Below are 21,147 nucleotides of genomic sequence, written 5' to 3' on the forward strand. Positions count from 1 at the left end.
AAAAATAGAATTTTATCTAGATTCTCTGTACCAATTGCATCAGAACTGGGCTGCATTAAAACCACTCCTGCCTTGCGTTATGTAATGTATCCATTTAGCCGTGTCTCCGGTGCAGATAAACTGAAATGTGGTAGGGAAAGGGTTTTATTTGTTGATCTTTTAGAATGGAACCCATATTCCTATGGTACACTCCCAATGACAATAAATCAATAATATGCCCATAATCTGCAAGTTAAAATCTGTTGCACTATAAATTGTTAGCTCTCTTACAAGCAGTGTTTGGGATTATTGTAAGTATGGACATAATTGTTTCTTTACATTTGTCTTTACATGTTTTCATTTCCATTTGTATTTGTTTATTTGTTGTTATTTTATTTTAACTAGGATATTTACAGCTATAATGCCCATGGTAGCAGCTGGATTGATTGCAGATGATCCCACATTGCAGCCAATCAGAAGGCTTATCGCTCTTGTAGGATTTAGTTTTGGTTTTATTGTGTTGTTTGTGTAACACTGGGTGTTTTATTTTCTGCATGTAGACTGTGTGTGTCCGTGTGTCAATGGTTGAATTCTGATTGTCTGACTGTGGGATCGTTGACTAGAAAGGTCTGACAACTAGTAGCCAATCAGAATTGCCAGATAATCTGTAAACGCAGCATTGTCCTTCAATGATTTCAACCACTTAAAAACAGACATTCTAAGAAACCATAAGCGAAATTCGAAAAACAGTTTGACTCTGTGGCTCCAGAATCAGTTATTTTAATACCAAAGTAATATGCTGGAAATATCACATTTCTCTTCCTGTACATTGTATTTTCCACATAAAGAAGTGTATTTGAATAGCTTTATTTTTATCATAAAATGTTGACTATAATTTTAAAAGTTCCATTATTCTGGACTGAGGGTGGTCATAAAATAGTCTAAAAGTGTACCCTAGATGTTGCAGAGCTAAAACTCCTTTGTTGCCTTACCAGTCTTGCGGCTAGGAAAGGATCATGGAAGTTGCAGTTCTCAAACAACTAGGAGTCTTTCTGGCCACCAACCACTACACAAATCTTGATGTATTTGACTCTTCTTTGAAGAACACCAACAAATTGCTCACCCACTCTGGTGGATACTAATAACAATGTGCCGTCTAATAACCAAATTGCTCACTAACATGTACATTCACCACGAATCAATGTGGTCAACGGGGCAGTGACAAAATGGATTTACTTGACTTTACACTTTATGTCTTTATGGGAAGGGGTGCTTTTAAATAAATATAATTTGATTCTTCTCCCTTTTTAACATTGATTTCAACATTTATTTTAGATTTGCAGGATGGGTTATTAATATCGCTATGCAGATATATATATATCGCAGAGATAGTGTGGGTTTAAGACAACAATAGTAGAGAAATTCCTGAGTAATTCTCAAAATCCCTAAGTGCTTGTGCCTTCGAGGGCACCCCTTAAATAAAGCCTGCAAATCACTAAACACTGGTCTATACAGCCTCCTGCCAGAAATCCTGCCTAGGAAGCAGAGAGTGCAAAAACCCTGCTCACCAATTACACTAAAAAAGTGGCTAAAATTTCTGATTAAATATCAGAATAAACTGTCAGCTCCTAGTATCCTCAATTGCTTATGATAGTTCAGTAAAGTGGCCGTCCACACGTATCAGAGCTTAACTAGGTAGTAGAGCTACAGAAGCTGGAGATTGCTGGAAGTCTATTTCAATGTGCAGTCACTGTTGGTGCAGTAACTCATGGATAGCGCCGGTGTTTCCCCTGACGCACGTTTCACCTCTCTGGCTCTTCAATATATGGTCTGAGACACCAACAGGTATACAGTTTACTTTTTATTGACAAAACAATATTCTGAGAACAGGGTGTTATATATAGAGATGTCCCGAATAGTTCGCTGGCGAATAGTTCCTGGCGAACATAGCTTGTTCGCCACGGATGGCGAACATATGCGGTGTTCGGTCCGCCCCCTATTCGTCATCATTGAGTAAACTTTGACCCTGTATCTCACAGTCAGCAGACACAGTCCAGCCAATCAGCAGCAGACCCTCCCTCCCAGACCCTCCCACCTCCTGGAAAGCATCCATTTTAGATTCATTCGGAAGCTGCATTCTTTTATTTTTTATTTATTTTTTATTTATTTTTTTAGACAGAAGTGTGTTATATTTGAGCATGCTAGGCTGAACGTGCGTATATCATGGCTAGTTGCACTGAGGGTATGAGTATATAGCAGTACATTGTTGTGAAAGATGGCTGTCATGTTTAGGGTGTAGCTTACACGTTATCAACTGTGTATTTATATCAGCAGCTCCACCACTAGTTATAAATCTAGTGTGAGTTGCCCCATGAGATGAAACTAGTGAATAACATAATACATGAACGGTTAAGGTAAAGGCATGTAAGGAACTACGACAATAAACTTTTTAGGAGGTGAAATAATGACATGTTTAAACGCTTGCTACTTTACGATTAGTTAATGTGCAGAGAGCAGTTCATGTGATCAAAGGCATGGTGTAGAGGATCGGCTATAGTGGGACATGCTTGGCAGGCTGCTGTTTACTGCTTGTGCTCATCCGATCCCTTCTGGGCGCCAGGTGCAGACCCTGGGAGTCCCTGATACCTGGAACAACAAAGACAAGTCTCTGGCTGAGTGCCTGGTTCGCGGCTTAAGGTGGTGGAAGCTTGTTTTGTCGGGTGGTCGGATCTGTCCCGGTGGTGCTTCACGTCCGGTGCGGGATTGTGTTGGCTTAAGGTGGAGGCGAGTGCTTGACGTGGGGCAGGCTCTGCATTTCTGTTTGTGCCTCCGGTCCCATCTTCGACGCCTTTTGCGTTGGTGGATTTTAATGGGGACTGCTTCGCTTAGCTGTGGTGGAGCTTGTTGGGGCTGTGGTGGAGCTTGTTGGGGCTTCCTGCTTGTTATTTGCTTCCAAAATTGATTAAAGAGTCTGTCCAGCTTAGACTCCATATCCTGCCATGCTTTGCTGGTACCAGGAGGACATGCGGCTGCCGCCATATTGGGAGAGTCGCAGATGAGTATGTCAGCCTGGGCGGCTGTGCTCTGTGCGTCCATTAGCTCCAGACAGCCTCTCAGGGGTGGACCGGGATAACCCCCACCGGTCCGAGGGGGGGGGGGGGGTAACGGAGCTCCTGCCGGGAAGTAGCTGCTCCTGGGCATCCCAGGATTGGGAGATCGGCCGCCTCTGCCGCCCGGTGAGCACCAGGCCACACTTGCCACGCGGAGGTAAGTAAGACTCTGTCGAGTTGCTGACCGCTATTAAGCATGTCGGGTTGGTCAGGTAGGAGCAACATTGCTGGGTCATCCCCTTCTGGGGTGAAATTAGCTTGTTGATAGCTGCTTAAAGTGAGATATTGAGGGAGCTCACACGAAGTGCGTCTTTCCTCCATGACAGCTAGGCCCCGCCCCCCGGAAGCTGCATTCTTAGTGAGAGGAGGGACAGTGTAGCTGCTGCTGATTTAATAGGGAAATCGATAGCTATGCTAGTGTATTCAGTGTCCACTACAGTCCTGAAGGACTCATCTGATCTCTGCTGTAAGAACAGCACCCCAAAAAGCCCATTTTAGGGCTAGAACATCAGTCTGCTTTTCCTGTGTAATCTAATTGCAGTTCCCTGCCTGCCAGCGTGTGTGTCCGGCTCACAGCGTATACTGTGCCTAATTGCCCAGTGCCACCACTCATATCTGGTGTCACAATAGCTTGCATTTAAAAAAAAACAAAACTTTTTTGACTGTGAAATAATAGCAGTCAGTTTCCTTCACGCGTGTGCGTTTCAGGGCCTGCCAGGGCACAGTGTCACACCAGTGCAACTCATATCTGGTGTAACAGTAGTGTACATTTAAAAAAAAAATACAATTTTGACTGTAATAGATTGAATAGCAGTTAGTTGTCTGCCAGCGTGTGCGTCAGGCTCACAGCGTATACTGTGCCCACTTGCCCAGTGCCACCACTCATATCTGGTGTCACAATAGCTTGCATTTGACAAAAAAAACTTTTGGACTGTAATATAATAGCAGTCAGTTTCCTTCACTAGTGTGCGTTTCAGGGCCTGCCAGGGCACAGTGTCACACCAGTGCAACTCATATCTGGTGTAACAGTAGTGTACATTTAAAAAAAATCAAATAAAATTTTGACTGTAATAGATTGAATAGCAGTTAGTTGTCTTCAAGCGTGTGTGTCAGGCCTACAGTGTCTACTCTGCCAACTTCTGCCAGTGCACAGTGCCACTCATATCTGTTGTCACAGTAGCTTGCACGCATAGTACCACTAATCGAAAAAAAAATTACAGGCAGAGGCAGGCCACCCCGCAGGGGCCCTCGTGGTCGTGGTGCTGTGATTCCCTTTGGCCCTAGAATAATGCCCAGTGTTCAGAGGCCACGTACCCTGAACTCGAAAAGTTCTGAGGACATAGTTGACTGGCTAACACAGGACACCCAATCTTCTACAGCTTCCACTCGGAACCTTGATGCACCATCCTCCTCCAGCTTAGCTTCGGGTACCTCTCAAGTTACCACTCGCCCGCCTGCCGCCACCACCAACACTAGCACCACAGCCGCTTCACTTGATCTGTCAGAGGAGTTATTTACACATCAGTTGGAAGAAATGAGTGATGCGCAACCATTATTGCCAGAGGATGTAGATAACAGGGATATGTCTCAGTCAGGCAGCATTACACACATGGACGTACGGTGTGATGATGATGATGTTGTACCCGCTGCTGCTTCCTTTGCTGAGTTGTCAGATATAAGTGAAGCGGTTGATGATGACGATGCGTCCGTGGATGTCACATGGGTGCCCGCTAGAAGAGAAGAAGAACAGGGGGAAAGTTCAGATGGGGAGAGAGAGAGGAGGAGGAGACGAGTTGGAAACAGGGGGAGGTCGTCGCAAGGAGCTAGTGGCACAGTCAGACAGCATGCATCGTAAAAACCAAAGAAAAACATGTTACCTGCGCTCTCTCCTTTATCCCTATGTATTTTTAAACAAATGGAGGTCTTTTAGTTACCTCCAATGGCCATGAGAGGATGAGCCCACCTGCCAACATCAAGGCAGACCCCCCTAGGTGGGTCCTAACTCTAACCATTCACCTTGCTTCCTTGAGCCTCTGGCAAAAATCTCTAATGAGACAGAAAGGGGTATTTTTTATATACACCCCTATACATTATTAACCCTTAATAGGGAACACATGGGCTGGGCGGCTGCATTGTAACAAGGCTGAGTAATACAAAAATTGGATACAAATGCAGAAAGAAAAGTCCTGCGCTCAACTCCCATCACTACTGGGCGGCTGCAATGACTACAGTACACATCAGCCCCAATACGCAGTAAAAACCAAAGAAAATCACAGCATGCATCGGCACCTGGGGTCAGCCAGACAGCACGCCAATTGCCTAGTTTATTTGCAAAAAGCATGCTGTTCAGTGTGATCTATTAACAGCATGTACATAGACCAATTTAGAAAAACAAACAATTTAGAAAAAATAGACCTTTCTCTGATCTTGATGTCTTAATTACTTTGCCAAATATAAGCATTGCACTTGCACTCCGTAGTTGGGGAAATTCACTGGTGGGAAAAAAAATCTGTTGATTTATCTTAAAATATTTTCAACTGCTTGCAAACATACCTTCTGTTTTAATTGTGAATGTATGTTAATTATTGTATTACAAAGCAATAGATTCTACCAATATCTGCAATTTTCAAGGACTTCACTGAATGATTGTTAGACTGACGTCTTTATACACCGCTTTAATCTAGTTTATACATGTTAATGTCTGTGTATCTCGCTCTCCCAAGCATCTATTAGGCATAGATGTATTAACCCTTTAAGGACACATGACATGTGTGACATGTCATGATTCCCTTTTATTCCAGAAGTTTGGTCCTTAAGGGGTTAACTAGATGTAAAAATAAAAATAAAAAATAACCTTTAAAAAAAAAAAAAACACCAAAATTACCTTTTATCCTAAACTTAAAATTACCAATATGTTACCACTACTGCCAACATGGTAGAAATAAACACAGAAAATATCACTGACAAAAAATAGAATGATGAATGGAATCCTTGGCATGTTAATCTACTACAAGATCCGCCTAAAATACACTTATTAGAATATAAATCAATGATACAAATGAATGTAAAAACTGGTTTAGTCATGTAAAGAAACAAATTTGTATGTAGATGGAATTAACAGTATAAAGAACAATACACGCTAAAAGGTACTCCCATTTCGAACAATTGCTATGAATGCTTATGCCAAATAAGTCTGCATTGTTTTTGGTCGTTAGTGCATGCCTCCTATAGTGTAACATTTACATATATCACAATAACAAATGGCAGTTTTGTGTCTGCCAGTGATGTCATCAAAGTGCTGTTATGGGCAGGACTTATTGCTGCTCTAGATTACGGTTACTAGACTTTATTGTACAAAGATATACAGACGGCATGTTTTAATATGTTCTAGTCCGTGACTTGTTTTTAATTGTTTTATTCACAAAACTCCAAATTGCAGCAAATTAAAATCTAAAATTGCAAAATTTAGCCTAAAACAGCAGATTTGTAAATATTTTCACACTCCTGTATAGTCACAGTTAGATTGTTTTTAGCATTCATTTAACATTCTGATTTTATTCTGTTAGTTTGTAGTTTAGTGGATAATCGTCTACATATTCCACTTCAGGGATTTATTACAACGAATGTTAAACAACCTTTCTCAGAAGGTGTCTTTACAGGGAAGTTATACAATTTGTGTGATTTCAAGTCTCTCTATGTTGTATGCACTAAGCATATGTACAATTAAGATGCTCACCTTACGCTCATTCACAAGCAAATCAGGAGAGATCTTGTTTGCTTTCTGTTTGTGCATACCCTGAGAGCACATTTTTCCACATATCCCATCACTCCAAACCCTTGGAGGTCAAAGCAGCTTGAAAGCCCAGTGTATTTACATTAATAATATATATTAATGTGTGTGTGCTTACCTATGTAGTAGTGTACATAATGTGAGGGTCTTGTAAGGTCACCAGGCAACATACATTGGAATATATATTTACATTTGATTGCTTGGAAAGTAAGCGAGACATTAAAATCCTATCCGTCACATGGTTACATGTCTTTCATGTTATCTTGCTTGGCAGAGGCAGGTCAAATAGGTTTTATATTCTGAGATGAAGACTGGATTCCTCCATTGGAATGGCATTAACTTTCACTTTATTGCTTGTGACCTCACTGGGTCATACAGTGTAATTTACACTGCATATTTACATTACCCACAACTACATAGACCTTCGTCCATTTGTTTGTCTGATTCGATAATACATTTATGGCTCAAGGGCCACTGTTTATTTCCATGGGTACCATTCACACCATTCACATGGGTACCATTTTTTTCATTAAATTATTCTGAAAATATAACATGTTGGGGATAACCTAGATCAGGGGTAGGCAACCTTTTAGCAGCACTGTGCCCAAATAAGATTGTGATGGGCTGTAGCGTGCCGGTCCTATTTGTTTAATTGAGGTGTGTATGTTGCCTTATTCTGCTTGTGTTATTTATACTGCAGTTGCTTTGTATCATTGTATTTGTGCGTATATGAGCTATTATATTGTATATGTTCATGAGTAGTTTGGGGTATGGTGTCCCTATGAATGTGGGCTGTGTATGGGGGCTGCTTGTGGAATTGTGTGTGTGGATGGAAATGTCACATAGTGTGTTTGGTGGTGTGTGAATGTACCGGGCTGTTTGGGGTATTGTATGTAAGAGCCTGCATGTGGGGTTGTGTGCATGTATGTGGTTTGTTAGTTGTGTTGTGTAGATGTGTATATGTTTGCGTATGGGCCAGGTACATGTCAAGGACAGGAGCTGCAACAGCAGCTGCAGGCTGCTTTACTCCAGTGTGGATTCCTATTCACAAGTGCTGCAATGCATAAATTGAGGATGTTCCTTTGCCACCTTTTCGTATTAGCAGATATCTGAAGTTTCACTGGGACTTCTGATAGGTCAGACCCTGTTTGACTCTGGCAGCCTTGAGTGCTGTGCAAAGGCACCTCGAATGCCGTGCATGGCACACGTGCCATAGGTTGCCTCCCCCTGACCTAGATCCTCGATACCTGGTCCTATTATTAACTTGTCAAAAAAAAAAGACATAACAGCCATCATATACCCCCAGTTTCTTTGTTCACTATGGAGACATAGGTTAAATGTTGGCTAATGGAGGACATTGGGTAATATAAATGTCAGTATGAGCAGCATTTGGATCTCATTCTTTATCTGAATACATGATTTATCTCTGTTAATGTCAGCCAAACTATAGATAGGGTGCTTCAGAGTAGCAGCCACTATTTATCTTTAATGATATATGTGTGTGCGTTTTATACACTTTTATATATTAATCCTATTGTTTTTATATTCTGTATAGCTGTTTACTTAATATTTTGCATGTCTGGTTTATGTGACTAAGTGTGTAGAGTCATTTTGGCAGCATGGTATTTGCACTTGATCTTAAAATGAGGGGTAGGCAACCTGCACCTTTCAGAATGATGGTAAAATCTACGATTCCCAAAATCCTCCACTAATGTGATTGTTTATGAATGACTGGCAAGGAGGTATGGGGTTGATAGTTCATCTACTGCTAGAAAGCTGTAGGTTTCCTCCTGGTCTTAGATAACAGCCGGTATGCTGTTGTGATGCATTTTGCATGTATTTGTTTTCATACATATTATCCAACACTGTCTGTTCTGTCTTCTTAGGTTTAGTTTTTTCTCAAGGGATAAGAAGCGGATGCCGATGACACAGAGACATGTTCAGTTTCAGGAATCTTTTGGCGTCTGGGCTGATTACAACAGAGATGACGACTTTACGGAACAAGGACAAGAAGCCTTACAGCACATGTGACAAAAAAGACAGATTATGTTTAGCTGGTGATATTTTGCTTTGCCGTACATGCCAGACGAACACATTTCGCACATATATAATGCACAATGATTTTTCCATGGAAAAAGAAAATCCTAATTTTTCAGGTTGGACAGTGACCCAGAAGTAAATGCTGAGAGAATTAGTGAATTAAAACCAAGGACAATAACATTTAGTAGCATTTTATACACTAAATAAGAAAACTACAAGAAAGGAAAAAAAAAAATGAAAACTCAAGTGCCATTTCTATATATTTTTTTCTTTTCCTATCTTATTTTTATTTTTTTTCAGCTATAGTAACGGCAGATCTGCAGCTATAGTAACGGCAATCAAATGAATGGTTTGTCTGCTTTGAGATGTTCTATTAAATAGTGAGCATTACCACCTATGGGCAAAAAGCTGACTTGGAAGCAAGTTAAGCTCGGCCAATTATCTTCTGTTTTCTCTAACCTGTACATGTCATTAAGGAAACATTGTACACTTCTAGAGTGTTATACATTATTAATTTTATTATTTTATATATTAAACACTAACAGGATATAAAGTGGCAATCGGTCTGATACACTCAAATACTGCTGTAATTGTACATTAGACTGGAGTTACCAGTAACCACATCAAGCTATAAGGACTATGAAGCATGGTATGATTTACAATTCCATCGCCTGTTATCAAGTTGTAGGAATCACAAAGCAAGAGATGATGAATTATTGTGAGGGCAAACTGCAACTGTATCCATAGTTGGGATGCTTGTGTATTTATAGCCTGTTGCTGCAGTAAGAATGTCTGATTAGACCTGCCCTGCTATTGATTGCAATAACTAATATTGGAGGAAGAATGGGATGAGTATTATTAGATTTCACTTATATCATTCAGCATTTTTTTTAAAGGACCACTCTAGGCACCCAGACCACTTCAGCTTAATGAGGTGGTCTGGGTGCCAGGTCCTTCTAGGGTTAACCCATTTTTTCATAAACATAGCAGTTTCAGAGAAACTACTATGTTTATGAATGGGTTAAGCCTTCCCCCTATGTCCTCTAGTGGCTGTCTCATTGACAGCCGCTAGAGGCGCTTGCGTGCTTCTCACTGTGATTTTCACAGTGAGAGCACGCCAGCGTCCATAGGAAAGCATTATGAATGCTTTCCTATGTGACCGGCTGAATGCGCGCGCAGCTCTTGCCGCGCGTGCGCATTCAGCCGACGGGGAGGAGAAGAGGAGGATCGGAGGAGGAGAGCAGGAGGAGATCTCTCCGCCCAGCGCTGGAAAAAGGTAAGTTTTAACCCCTTTCCCCCTTCCAGAGCCGGGCGGGAGGGGGTCCCTGAGGGTGGGGGCACCCTCAGGGCACTCTAGTGCCAGGAAAACGAGTATGCTTTCCTGGCACTAGAGTGGTCCTTTAAATTATTTTGAATGAATGTGCTAGTTGCACATTTAAAGAATACGAACATTGTAAACTGAAAGTAATGAATGAGGAAGTATGTTGAGTTGCAGTCTAATTGACAGCCATTAGAGGTATCTGTAGTGAGAAATGTAAACCTTGCCATTTCTGACAAACGGCATTGCCAACGTTTCTCAGACTGCAGAGACGTAGACCAGGTACCAAAACCAATATATATTAACATGTAGAGGCTTTGGTGTTCATGGTGCCCCCCTTTAATCAATATGCAGAGTTGATGATAGTGATCAGATTTACCTTTAGACTGAATTGATGCTGCAGGGTGCTTTTTATGTATATATCCCTATATACTCTCTCAAGATACCTAATCCACTAACCATACAAAAATAAACCATTGCGATAGGTATTTCTCTGCTTCCATGCTAGTGCTTGTCTATATTTCTCTAAACAAAACTCTTTAGATAGATCATTTAAAATAAAAATATATTAATATGTTACTGTTCCATGTTAGGAGTCCATGTTTACATGGCTTGCTTCTTAGTGGCACTTGTTAGTTTTACAAAGGATGGCCTACAGTGAGGGGGAAAATGTTAAAGGACCATTGTAGGCACCCAGACCACTTCAGCCTAATGAAGTGGTCTGGGTGCCAGGTCCAGCTAGGGTTAACCCATTTTTTTAAATAAACATAGCAGTTTCAGAGAAACTGCTATGTTTATAAATTGGTTAAGCCTTCCCCCAAATCCTCTAGTGGCTGTCTCACTGACAGCCGCTAGAGGCGCTTGCGTGATTCTCACTGTGAAAATCACAGTGAGAGCACACAAGCGTCCATAGGAAAGCATTGTAAATGCTTTCCTATGCGACCGGCTGAATGCGCGCGCAGCTCTTGCCGCGCGTGCGCATTCAGCCGACGGGGCGGAACAGGGGAGGATCGGAGGCAGAGAGCTCCCCGCCCAGCGCTGGAAAAAGGTAAGTTTTACCCCTTTTCCCCTTTCCAGAGCCGGGCGGGAGGGGGACCCTGAGGGTGGGGGCACTATAGTGCCAGGAAAACGAGTGTTTTCCTGGCACTATAGTGGTCCTTTAAGAGCCATAGCTATCTTACCTTATCTTTCCACTCAAAACAAAAAAGTAAGAAAGAAAGATATAACGCTTCTCGTCCCAAATTTGCCCCGATTTAAAGTCCTATGCTACTAGCCAGGCCTTTAAAATGACTAGCCACTGCAAGCCACAGTATACTCGGTAAGGGGACATTCTCCTTACCAGGGCAACATTTTTTTCTCGCCAATGGTTAGTAGCGACTGAACATGTTGAGCCGCGTGTATTGTCAATGCCATGATTCTTTCTTTCTGTAAATTTGTAATATGAAACAACAACAACCCATTTAGCATGTTTTTTATTTTTATTTTTTTATTATAGTAAAACCTATAAAACCTGCTATACACCAAAACTGTTACTGTGGTGGAATAGTACCACATTAGGGAAGGGGACACATAGGGAACTAAACTGGGCACTGAGGTAGAGATGGATGATATGGGCATATAGGGACTTGTAGGTGGTTGAAGCAGGCATGATGGCACCCATTTATATTAATTGGGTGTACGAGAAGAAGACTGTAAAGCACTGTAAAGCAGGGGTGGGCAATCTGCGGCCCTCCAGATGTTTTGGACTACATCTCCCATAATGCTCGCAAAGCATCAAGGGAGATGTAGTCCATAACATCTGGAGGGCTGCAGATTGCCCACCCCTGCTGTAAAGGATAGACTTATTTGAACAGATAAAGAAAAGCCAGGAGGATGAGAAGGGTAGAACCCCCAACTGGTTTTTGCTTTTAAAGTAAGCAGGGCCAGATTCTGGCTACTTTATACTAGGGGTGCCCAAAATGTAGATCCCCAGATGTTTTAAAACTACAGCTTCCATGACGTTTTGTCATTCTAAAAGCATGCAAAGCATCATGGGAGTTGTTCTCCAACATCTGGGGATCTACCTATTTTGCATTCCTGCTTTACACAGTATGCATTTATTAGCTTGTCGTCTCCAGGGAACAGTGATGTATCTCTGCCACTTGCACGGTCACTGTTATGTTGATGAGTGTGTGTGGTCAATTTATGCAATCTTCCATATATAGTTGAAATCCCTTTAGCGTTTACAGGATAAAAATCAGGCATTGAAGTGTAAATGCCTGGCCAGGTGCCAGGTTGATTGCTGAAGCTTTTGGGACTGTTTAACAGTATGTTGTCCAGTTGGAGTGAGAGAAATAGCTCCCCATACCGGCCAATCACATACTGGGCCCCTAATATGAAGAGCTTGTTTCCTACAATGAACAGCAGAACTGGGTGGATGTAAATACTCGTCACTTCTGGCACATGCACAGAGACACCTGTGAGAGAAGGCAGCTAACACCTGCCACAGGCCACTCTTCCAGGACTGCCCACCTGCATCCAAAAGGTATGAAAACATTAGGATGAAGTGTGTGTTTCCTTCTGTATGTATATGCGTATGTGTAACTGGGAATGTGTATGTCTGGTAATGTGTATGTGTCTGTGAGTTTGTATCTGTGTGCATGTCTGAGAGTATGTGCCGGTACCCTTGGAAAATGATTTTGTAAAAGGACCCACAATTTTTTATGGCAACCCTGAACTCATATATAATACTATGGAGACTTGATGGATGGATGTAATGTATACTTGGTTAAATAAACCTTTGAGTAACACAGAGTAAGCCTCCTATAAACCATACAGTGTAATCTGCATTTTATTCATGATCATGAATATTGTGTTGTGGACTAACCAAGAGAGGGAAGAGTTACACCACAAATAAGCTTTGCTATCATTATTGCCTAACATTAAATGAAATGTCAAAACGTATTTTCAAAAGATAATTTTGTTTTTGTAGCAGTTTTGTCCTTATGTGTGCGTGCAACACGTTAAACTTGCAGGCATAATAGACATGGCTCTCTCTCCTGCCTGGAGAGAGCAAAGTGCTGTCGTGTCTTTTACACTGAATAATATAGTGGTTTATTTATAGTGCGTCCAATACTTAAATATTAATATAGTGCGTCCAATACCTAAATATCAATCTCACAATTAGGAAATATCCAAATCAATTAACGCAAAACCTTAGCGATTATCACACTAAATCCAGTTTTTTGGATCCTACGTACAGATTTTTATACAGTAGAAAATTATTCACAATAATAAGATACTCTGTAATAGGAACACAAATCTAGGAATGATTTATTCACACTATTAATCAATTGCAATCAGGATTGATTAATCAAGTGACTTCAGATTATGGTTAACGCAATCAACTGTACAATGCAGGTCAGAGCAAATATCCCAGGGTATGTACCAAATCCAGTACCATAATACAACCAATGCTTCCAATAACAGGATTTCCTCCTATAGGACACTCATTAACTGATCAATGCATACATGCAATCACATGCACTTTAGTAAAGAACCCTGTAAATGTATTTTTTATTTTAGTATGCACAGATAGCACAATATTTAATGGAAACATAAATTAACATCTTGGGTGTACACAAAAACTTTTAAATCATGTACCAAATAATGAAGTTCTAGACAAGGTAACAATGTTGTAAATAAATAACATTACTGAATTCGTAACCTATACCTTTTCTTTTTGTGTTCTAGAATACTCACATATATAAGTTCTCACACTGTCTGTGATCAACAGAAACGTAGACATAGTCATAGTGTATGTGGCTATGTGCATTTCTCATTGTGTACCTGTATATGTAATATACAAACTTCCACCTTTTCACATGTGTTTAGTGGAAATGACAAATTATACCAGCTTCCCTTCAGTTACCTCCCAATATGGTAACCAATCACAGAATACAAACAAAACACAAGACTTCGGGATCCAGCTGATACCACTAAAATAAATAAATAAAAACAAAACAGTGCAATAGTGTTTTGATATTTAATAAGACACATATTGGTTGCACTCACAAATTAGATGTAGGTTGATGAAGGCGCTTTTATTACATCTAATTTGTGAGTGCAACCAATAAGTGTCTTGCTATCAGATCTCAAAACACTATTGCACTATGTTTTGTTTTATTTATTTATTTTTGTGGTATCAGCTGGATATCCAAGTCTTGCAATTTGTTTGAACCTATATATGTGCCTTGAGGTGTGCATCTGGCAGTGAGTATCCATGTTAATCTTTGTGACACTAAACGTGTATCTCTGTGTGAGTGTAGAAGCTACTTGCAGTGTAATTGTGGGGAGCTGCTTATTGTCCTGATTTGTGTGTTGGATTCATGGCAAGGCTGTGTTGCATGTGTGGGAGGTAACAGTGTGAATGCAGATAACTGTCTTCTGGAGGATAGGGGGTGCATGTAACAGGGTGAGCTGAGTTGTGTGTTCGGGATAGGGTACCTTTTGACGGGTGAGAGTGTGGGGGTGTAATGTGTGTGTGTGTGTGTGTGGAAGCTATGTTTCTTTGTCCAGCACGCGCACACACACTCTCTAACATTGTGTAACCAGCTGTTTTGGTGTTGGATCTTCTATGCACCCATAGTGGATGGTGGATGTGGCAATACCCAGTGACTATAATATCAAAAAGAAGGAACTTGAGAAGATGGACAAATACCAAGGACTGAAAGAGGAGCTTGAAAGGATGTGGAAAGTGAAGGCAGTAGTAGTCCCAGATGTGATAGGGGCACTGAGGGCTGTGACGCCTAGCTTGGGGAGGGGGGTGGCGGCTTTAACTATTTGCAGGTGGAACATCTGAGATCACTGTCCAGAAGAGTGCAGATCCCTCAGATTCTAAGGCCTCTAATAGAGGACCCGAGAATGAGGAATACATATACCACCCAGGAGGGGTGATAAAACCAATTTTATATAGATAGGATTTATTTTTTCACTGCAGTAGCCTCCTCATTACCTTTTGTGATGGGGGTCTAATCTTGTTGGCTGGTGGGCCAGTGTGCTGAACTGCTGGTCTGCACATTCTTTGGGTGCAGACCGCTGATAATCCTTCCTTGCAGGCTTTGGCCAAAGGGTATCACTGGCATTGATATGCACTCACTGCAGGCTGAAACTAGTAGCACAGCAACGGTCAGGGTGATCTAATAGGGGGTGCTAGCTAATAGCTATGCAACCTTGGGCCAAAAAAGGGCACTTATTGTACACAAAACGAATTAGCTGGAAACCCCCTACCCCTCGAAAGATTTAATTTGCAATATTACAAATAGTGTAAAGCATGATTCTAGGTAATGGGTGCCTACCCTGAGAATTGTGCACAAGGGATTCCCATAATGAAGCGCTTAATCACACCAAGCAGGAGGTTTGTTTTTAGTGGCAGTGATTGTACGCCATCCATTATAATAATTAGTCAGCTGTAATGTTTATGATGTGAGGACCCGGCCCTGTTTCCCGGTAATGGGGCAAACAGATTTGAAACTTTGCCCTCTTGTCTAGATCACCCAGGGTTCCTGTTACCCATGTGAGTGACTGTAACAAATATGCAGGGTTTAATGCAGTTAAGCTAAGCAATGCAGTATTATAATGTCCTGTATTTCAGGGAATGAAGTGGACTCTCCAGGAGTCTTTTCTTTAGGCTAAAGATCTAATCTGAGTTTTTTGGGAATTCTTTTACAAAATAGAGATAAAAAAAAATAAACTATATTAATATAACCGCTAGATCAACAACTGTAGGAGCCAGGGAAGAGGTGCAATGTAGATCAAGATCAGTATTTATATTAACAAAATGTTATGACACCATGGCTCCTAAGATTTGTTATGTAAAATATATGCAATTAATCTACTTGCACAAGAAAGAGTGTGTGTTTAGTACTGAACTTAAGAAGCAGATTAAAAAGGGAGTTGAATCTATGCCCTTTCTGTCATTTGTGCCTGATAAAGCATGTAGATATTTAAGGTATTTAACCTTTTTGACATATGGGTTTTAAAGTAAAGTATTAATATACTTGACATTGATCATGTCTCTGATTTGTCATTTATTATTATTTTTTTCCTTTTCTTTTTGTAAATTGCTTGGATTTCTTTTCAGTAATGTTTTTTAAAGGAATACATACACCAAAGAGCGCTGTAAATGGTGATGTACTGATATAAACTCATAGCACGACTTGTATAGTGTATGTATGCAGTATATGCTCACAGTACAAGTACAATAGCTCAATAAAGAAGTTATGCTATGATCTCAGTTGAGATCGAAAGAGAGCATCGTGGAAAAATAATGGTGTCCTGACCACAGGGGTGCAGCGGAGGAGTACGCATTTTATTTATAAAAAAAAAAAAAAAAAAAAAAAAGCGCATCTAATCTAATACAAGGAAAAACAAAGAAGGAGTGAGCAAACGTACACAGATGCCATTATCACAATTTAATAAAGTACAAGAATGTTAAGATATTTAAAAGCAGGGAGAGGGGTAGATTATGCTGCACTGGTTCACCATTAGGATGAATATATTCAGGTCAAATCTTACTAGTCTCTAGTCATTGCTGTAATTTTACTCATCAGCATGTGATCCATCATTTTATGAGGCATCCTGTCCTTCCTCCGAATTATAGCTAAGTCACACCTAACCCCTAAAACAATTCTAACAGCTATAAAATCCTTCACAGGATTAGAGAGCAAGTATGACCATGGGTCTATGGGACTGGGTGGCCCAAAACGGCATTGAATAATCATGTTTTTTTTTTTTGCTGAAACAGTTAATGTTTGGGCATTGCCACCAGGGGTCAAGTCCTGGGGAAAAAAGTGTGTAAACTCACCCAAGATCCACCCCGTCTCCTCCCAAAAAATAATTATACACTCTTATGCATATATAAATGTGTGCACACATGCTCACATACAAGCAAACATACACACACTAACTCACAGATACACATACTCAGACACACTCACATTATTTATATTTTTCTTTTAAAACTGACCAATAACCTCCTGGAGCTCATAGCTGTCCCTGCAGATTGGCCATCCGATGGGCTGTGCTGGTAGCTGGCTGTGCACTGGAGAATCATTCTGCTCTGCCATGATGCTGCTGATGATGATGTGGCTGATACTGTTGCAGGTACTCTCTAAGGGCACCTTTGCTCAGCCTGGGCGTCCAGTGGGCACTCACTCAGCCGCTGCCTCCCTCACTCCTCTGTGTGAGCCTGACACCTGTACCTGGGGTCCAGTGAGGCAGCCGGCTGTCTACTGGTCAGATGTGGCGAGGGAGCTGTGTTCTCTCAGCTCTGCTCCCTCACGTCGCGCGGGTTGTCTACTGATGCCGGGAGCCGGAATATGACGTCATACGCCGGCTCCCGGCATAAGCAAACGGTGCGTGAGGGAGCAGAGAGAAAACAGCTCCTTCGCCGCGTCCGACCGGTAGACTGACGCCCCCTGGGGGGGTCCATCGGGTGGCCCCCATGACAGGAAGAACAGGGAGCGGGCATTTGGACATTTTTTTTTGCCACCCCCTGGTTAGTGCCTGCAGGGGGAACGGCGTTCCTGCTGTGAAAAAAGTGCAGGAATGCCGTCCCCGCGCGTTCCTGCAGGACTTGAGCCCTGATTGCCACTACTTATGAAGCCAAATTACCCCATTGGTAACACATTGCAATAGAGATCTGTATTTGTCATCCTCACGTTATACAGGATGACTGGAGTAGCAAACCATCTCATTAATCATTTATAACATTACTCCTTTAATATTTTCTTGAAAGAACTTTTGGCAAAAAAGAAGTCTTAGTATGCAGCACAACCTTGTCCTGATGGAAAAACGTGAATTCCGATGAAGAGGAAAGGGCTTGGATATCCCCAGTTCTCCTAGCTGAAGTAATTGCTACCAGAAAAATAGTCTTGATAGACAATTCTTAATGATACAGCTTCAAGTGGTTCAAATGGAGCTTCACATATAGACTGTAGCACCAGAGAAATCCCAGGAAGGGAATTGAAATTTCCGAGGTGATCTTTGTAGAAGAATGGACTTGAAGAAACGTCTAATCAGCAGACATGTTGCAAACTCTTGCAGCAAAACAATTGGGTGAGGGCCGCAGTGTGAACCTAAAGTAGAGACACAGACCGGTTTCAAAGCCTTCTTGCAGAAACTGAACAATTGTCTTTATGCTGAATGCACCTGTGACAAACTCCCCCTTTTAAGGGAGTTTGCCATGAGTTTTTGGAGGGGCCTGCCTCCTGCCCTGTGACTGTGGTCACTGGGAGTATTGCCATTTATAAACCCTATTTGGGCATATTGGATTTGAAAAGGCTGTTTCTGCCCCTTTAAACAGTACTGGAAAGATTTTGCACTTTCGAAGTGGCACTTCGGAAACAGCTGAAGTAGTCAAAGTGGCCGCCATTCGACATACAAACACATGGCGGCGGTGGCGGCTATTTTGTTTAGTCGAATGCAGTTTAGCGACGGCACGAACACCGCTGAACTTTACCTTCTCCAGACTTCGACTAGAGTCAAACACTGTTCGACAATTTGAACGGCACTTTAACTTTGACGGTTTGCACAAATGGTTGCCGTTCGTCTATTTGAACTAAATTTAACATGGGAAATAGACCGGCAGCACGGCCTAATTCTCGAACAGTTTTGGGCATGAAAATGTGTGTGCGGTAGGTCAAATGTGACTTCCATCTATCTCCTGAACCACTGAACCGATTTGCATGATTTTTTAATATGTTGTTCCCATAATTATGCCCGTTCAGAAAATTTAAGTTTTATGGGAATTGGATGTTTAATTTTAATGTTATGAAAAATGTGTAAAAAGTGTATTTTTCACTTAAAGATAATTGAGTTGATAAGGCAATTAACTCAGTTATCTCCCAAGCAGAGGGGAGGAATTTATAGTAATAAATAGGAGTGTTTAACTGTGTGACTGTAAACTATTGGTTGTTGAGTTTGTGTTTTCGGTGCCCAACAAGGTCCACGTGGGTGGTAACCTTGGGGGAAAACTTGTATAAAAGAAACAATAAAGCCTCAGTGCAGTCAGTTCTACTTAACCCTTAATTTAGAGTCCTGTCTCTTATTGGGGGAGACGGCTACAAGGGATTGCTATGCTCTTCATACTCCTTTGGATAATCACTAAGTTCTTTTAATAGCGTGTGCCTTCTTCACTCTATGGGGAAAGAGAGGTTCACCCACTAGTACCTGGAGCCTTGTCGTAGGTCCAGGGTAGGTAGGAGACGGCGAGACCCCAACAAAGCTGCGGCGGTAATGGTGTCTGGTGGAGTGCTTGGAGCCCTCAGGAAATGCTAGGAGCATCCTTCAACAGAGGTACCCAGTCAGGGTGCCAGGTGATCCGTTACAGCACCAATGGAGAAATTTGTTCCAAATCCTCATATAGTAGACGTATAAGCTCTGGTGGAGTTTAGAATAGTGTGAAACAGGTTATCTGGAATGCCCTTGTTCTTCGGGATTAACCTTGCAACAGCCAGGACGTCAGTCTGAACATGCAAAATATTTTTTTTTCCGGAAGAACAACATTTTCCAGGAGTTGATCTGAAAATAGAAGCTCTCAGTAGTCCAGTACCATAAGTCGCAATGCCGAGAACCAGTTACGGTTTGGCCAGTATGTGAGGACAGCAATTGCTCGAGCTTGTTCTGCCTTGATCTTCTGCAAAGTGCTGGGATCATTGGGATAGGAGGGAAAAAGGTATGCCAGGGGAATCGACATGCTGCCCAGAACCTGAGGGTTGTCCTGTCTGAACAGTGAAGCAAACTTCTGCACTTTTCTGTTCCTTTTCATTGCCATTAGGTCTATTACCAGAAGGCTGAATCTTTTCACCATTTCTGAGAAGACTTGAGGGTGTCGACACCAATTTGGTTGACCATTTGTTCCTGCTGAGGTCGTCTGCTACCACATTTTGTTCAGCTTTTATGTGAACCACTGAAATAGATTCCAGGTGCCTCTGTGACCACATCATAATCTCCCCACAAAAAACGTGCAGGCCTCTGATTCTTGTCCCTCCCTGACGTTTGATATATGCTACCATTGTGCTTTTGTCAGACTGTATCTTTACGGCCTTGTTCACAATCCAATGTTTGAAGTTTACTAGGGCGTACCAGACTTTTGAGCTCTTTGTAATTGAAGAGTGTTCCCCATCCCAGTTTTGATGCGTCCATTGTGATAATCATGCACTCTTTTTGCTGGAAAGGAAACCCTATTGACAAGAATTTTGACCGTTTCCACCAAAATAGCCGTTCTCAGGTTTCCGTCAAAATGTTGAACTTTGCATTTAGGTCTTCGTACCTTTTTGTCCAATGAGCTAAGATTTCCCATTGAAATGGACGGATTGACGATCTGGCCTGAGTGCTGGAATTGTGGATGTCAAAGTACCCAGAACACTCATTGCTTGTCTTATGGTGTAAGCTTGTTTTTCTTGAAGAAACAAAATTTCTTCCTCTATCTTCTGCCTTTTTCCCCAGAGGGAGATGCAGAGAAAACTTCTTGGCATCTATCCAACCGTGATTTTTCAAGCATGCGCATCGTTGTTTGAAGATCCCTTTCCAGATGACTTCTTAAGTCGGCTATGATAAGCCTGTCGTCCAGCTATGGGATTAAAGAAACACCCATTTCCCTTAATCTTGCAGTTAATGGTATAAGGATTTTGGTAAAAATTCTTGGGGCCGATGCGAGCCCGAAAGGAAGGGCCTTGAATTGGAAGTGATGGATACTGGAACCGGAGTAGTTCCTTATTGTAACCACCATGGGAGCGTGAAGACAGGCGTCCTTTAGGTGTAAAGTTGCCATAAAATTCCCTTTGTTCAATAAGTGAGTAACAGAGTAAATTGTGTCCATCCGGAATTTCTGGTACGGAGGATACTTGTTGATATTTATTAGGTCCAGA

General features: G+C 41.6%; 1 protein-coding gene across 3 annotated transcripts in view; it reads left to right on the top strand.

The window, feature by feature from the left end:
• Positions 1-9,805, top strand: part of RILPL1 (Rab interacting lysosomal protein like 1) — a 44,653-nt gene extending 34,848 nt beyond the window's left edge. For 2 of the 3 annotated variants that reach the window (XM_063457005.1, XM_063457006.1), the window contains one exon: positions 8,766-9,805. In XM_063457005.1, coding sequence (XP_063313075.1) covers positions 8,766-8,910 — 145 coding nt within the window. In that variant the 3' untranslated portion in view covers positions 8,911-9,805. Of the gene's footprint in view, positions 1-384; positions 473-8,765 lie in introns of all 3 variants that reach the window. The other variant, XM_063457007.1, reaches the window with a different exon arrangement.
• The last annotated feature ends 11,342 nt before the right edge of the window (positions 9,806-21,147 follow it).

The sequence above is a fragment of the Pelobates fuscus genome, chromosome 5 (genome assembly GCF_036172605.1).
Source record: "Pelobates fuscus isolate aPelFus1 chromosome 5, aPelFus1.pri, whole genome shotgun sequence".
NCBI lineage: Eukaryota > Metazoa > Chordata > Amphibia > Anura > Pelobatidae > Pelobates > Pelobates fuscus.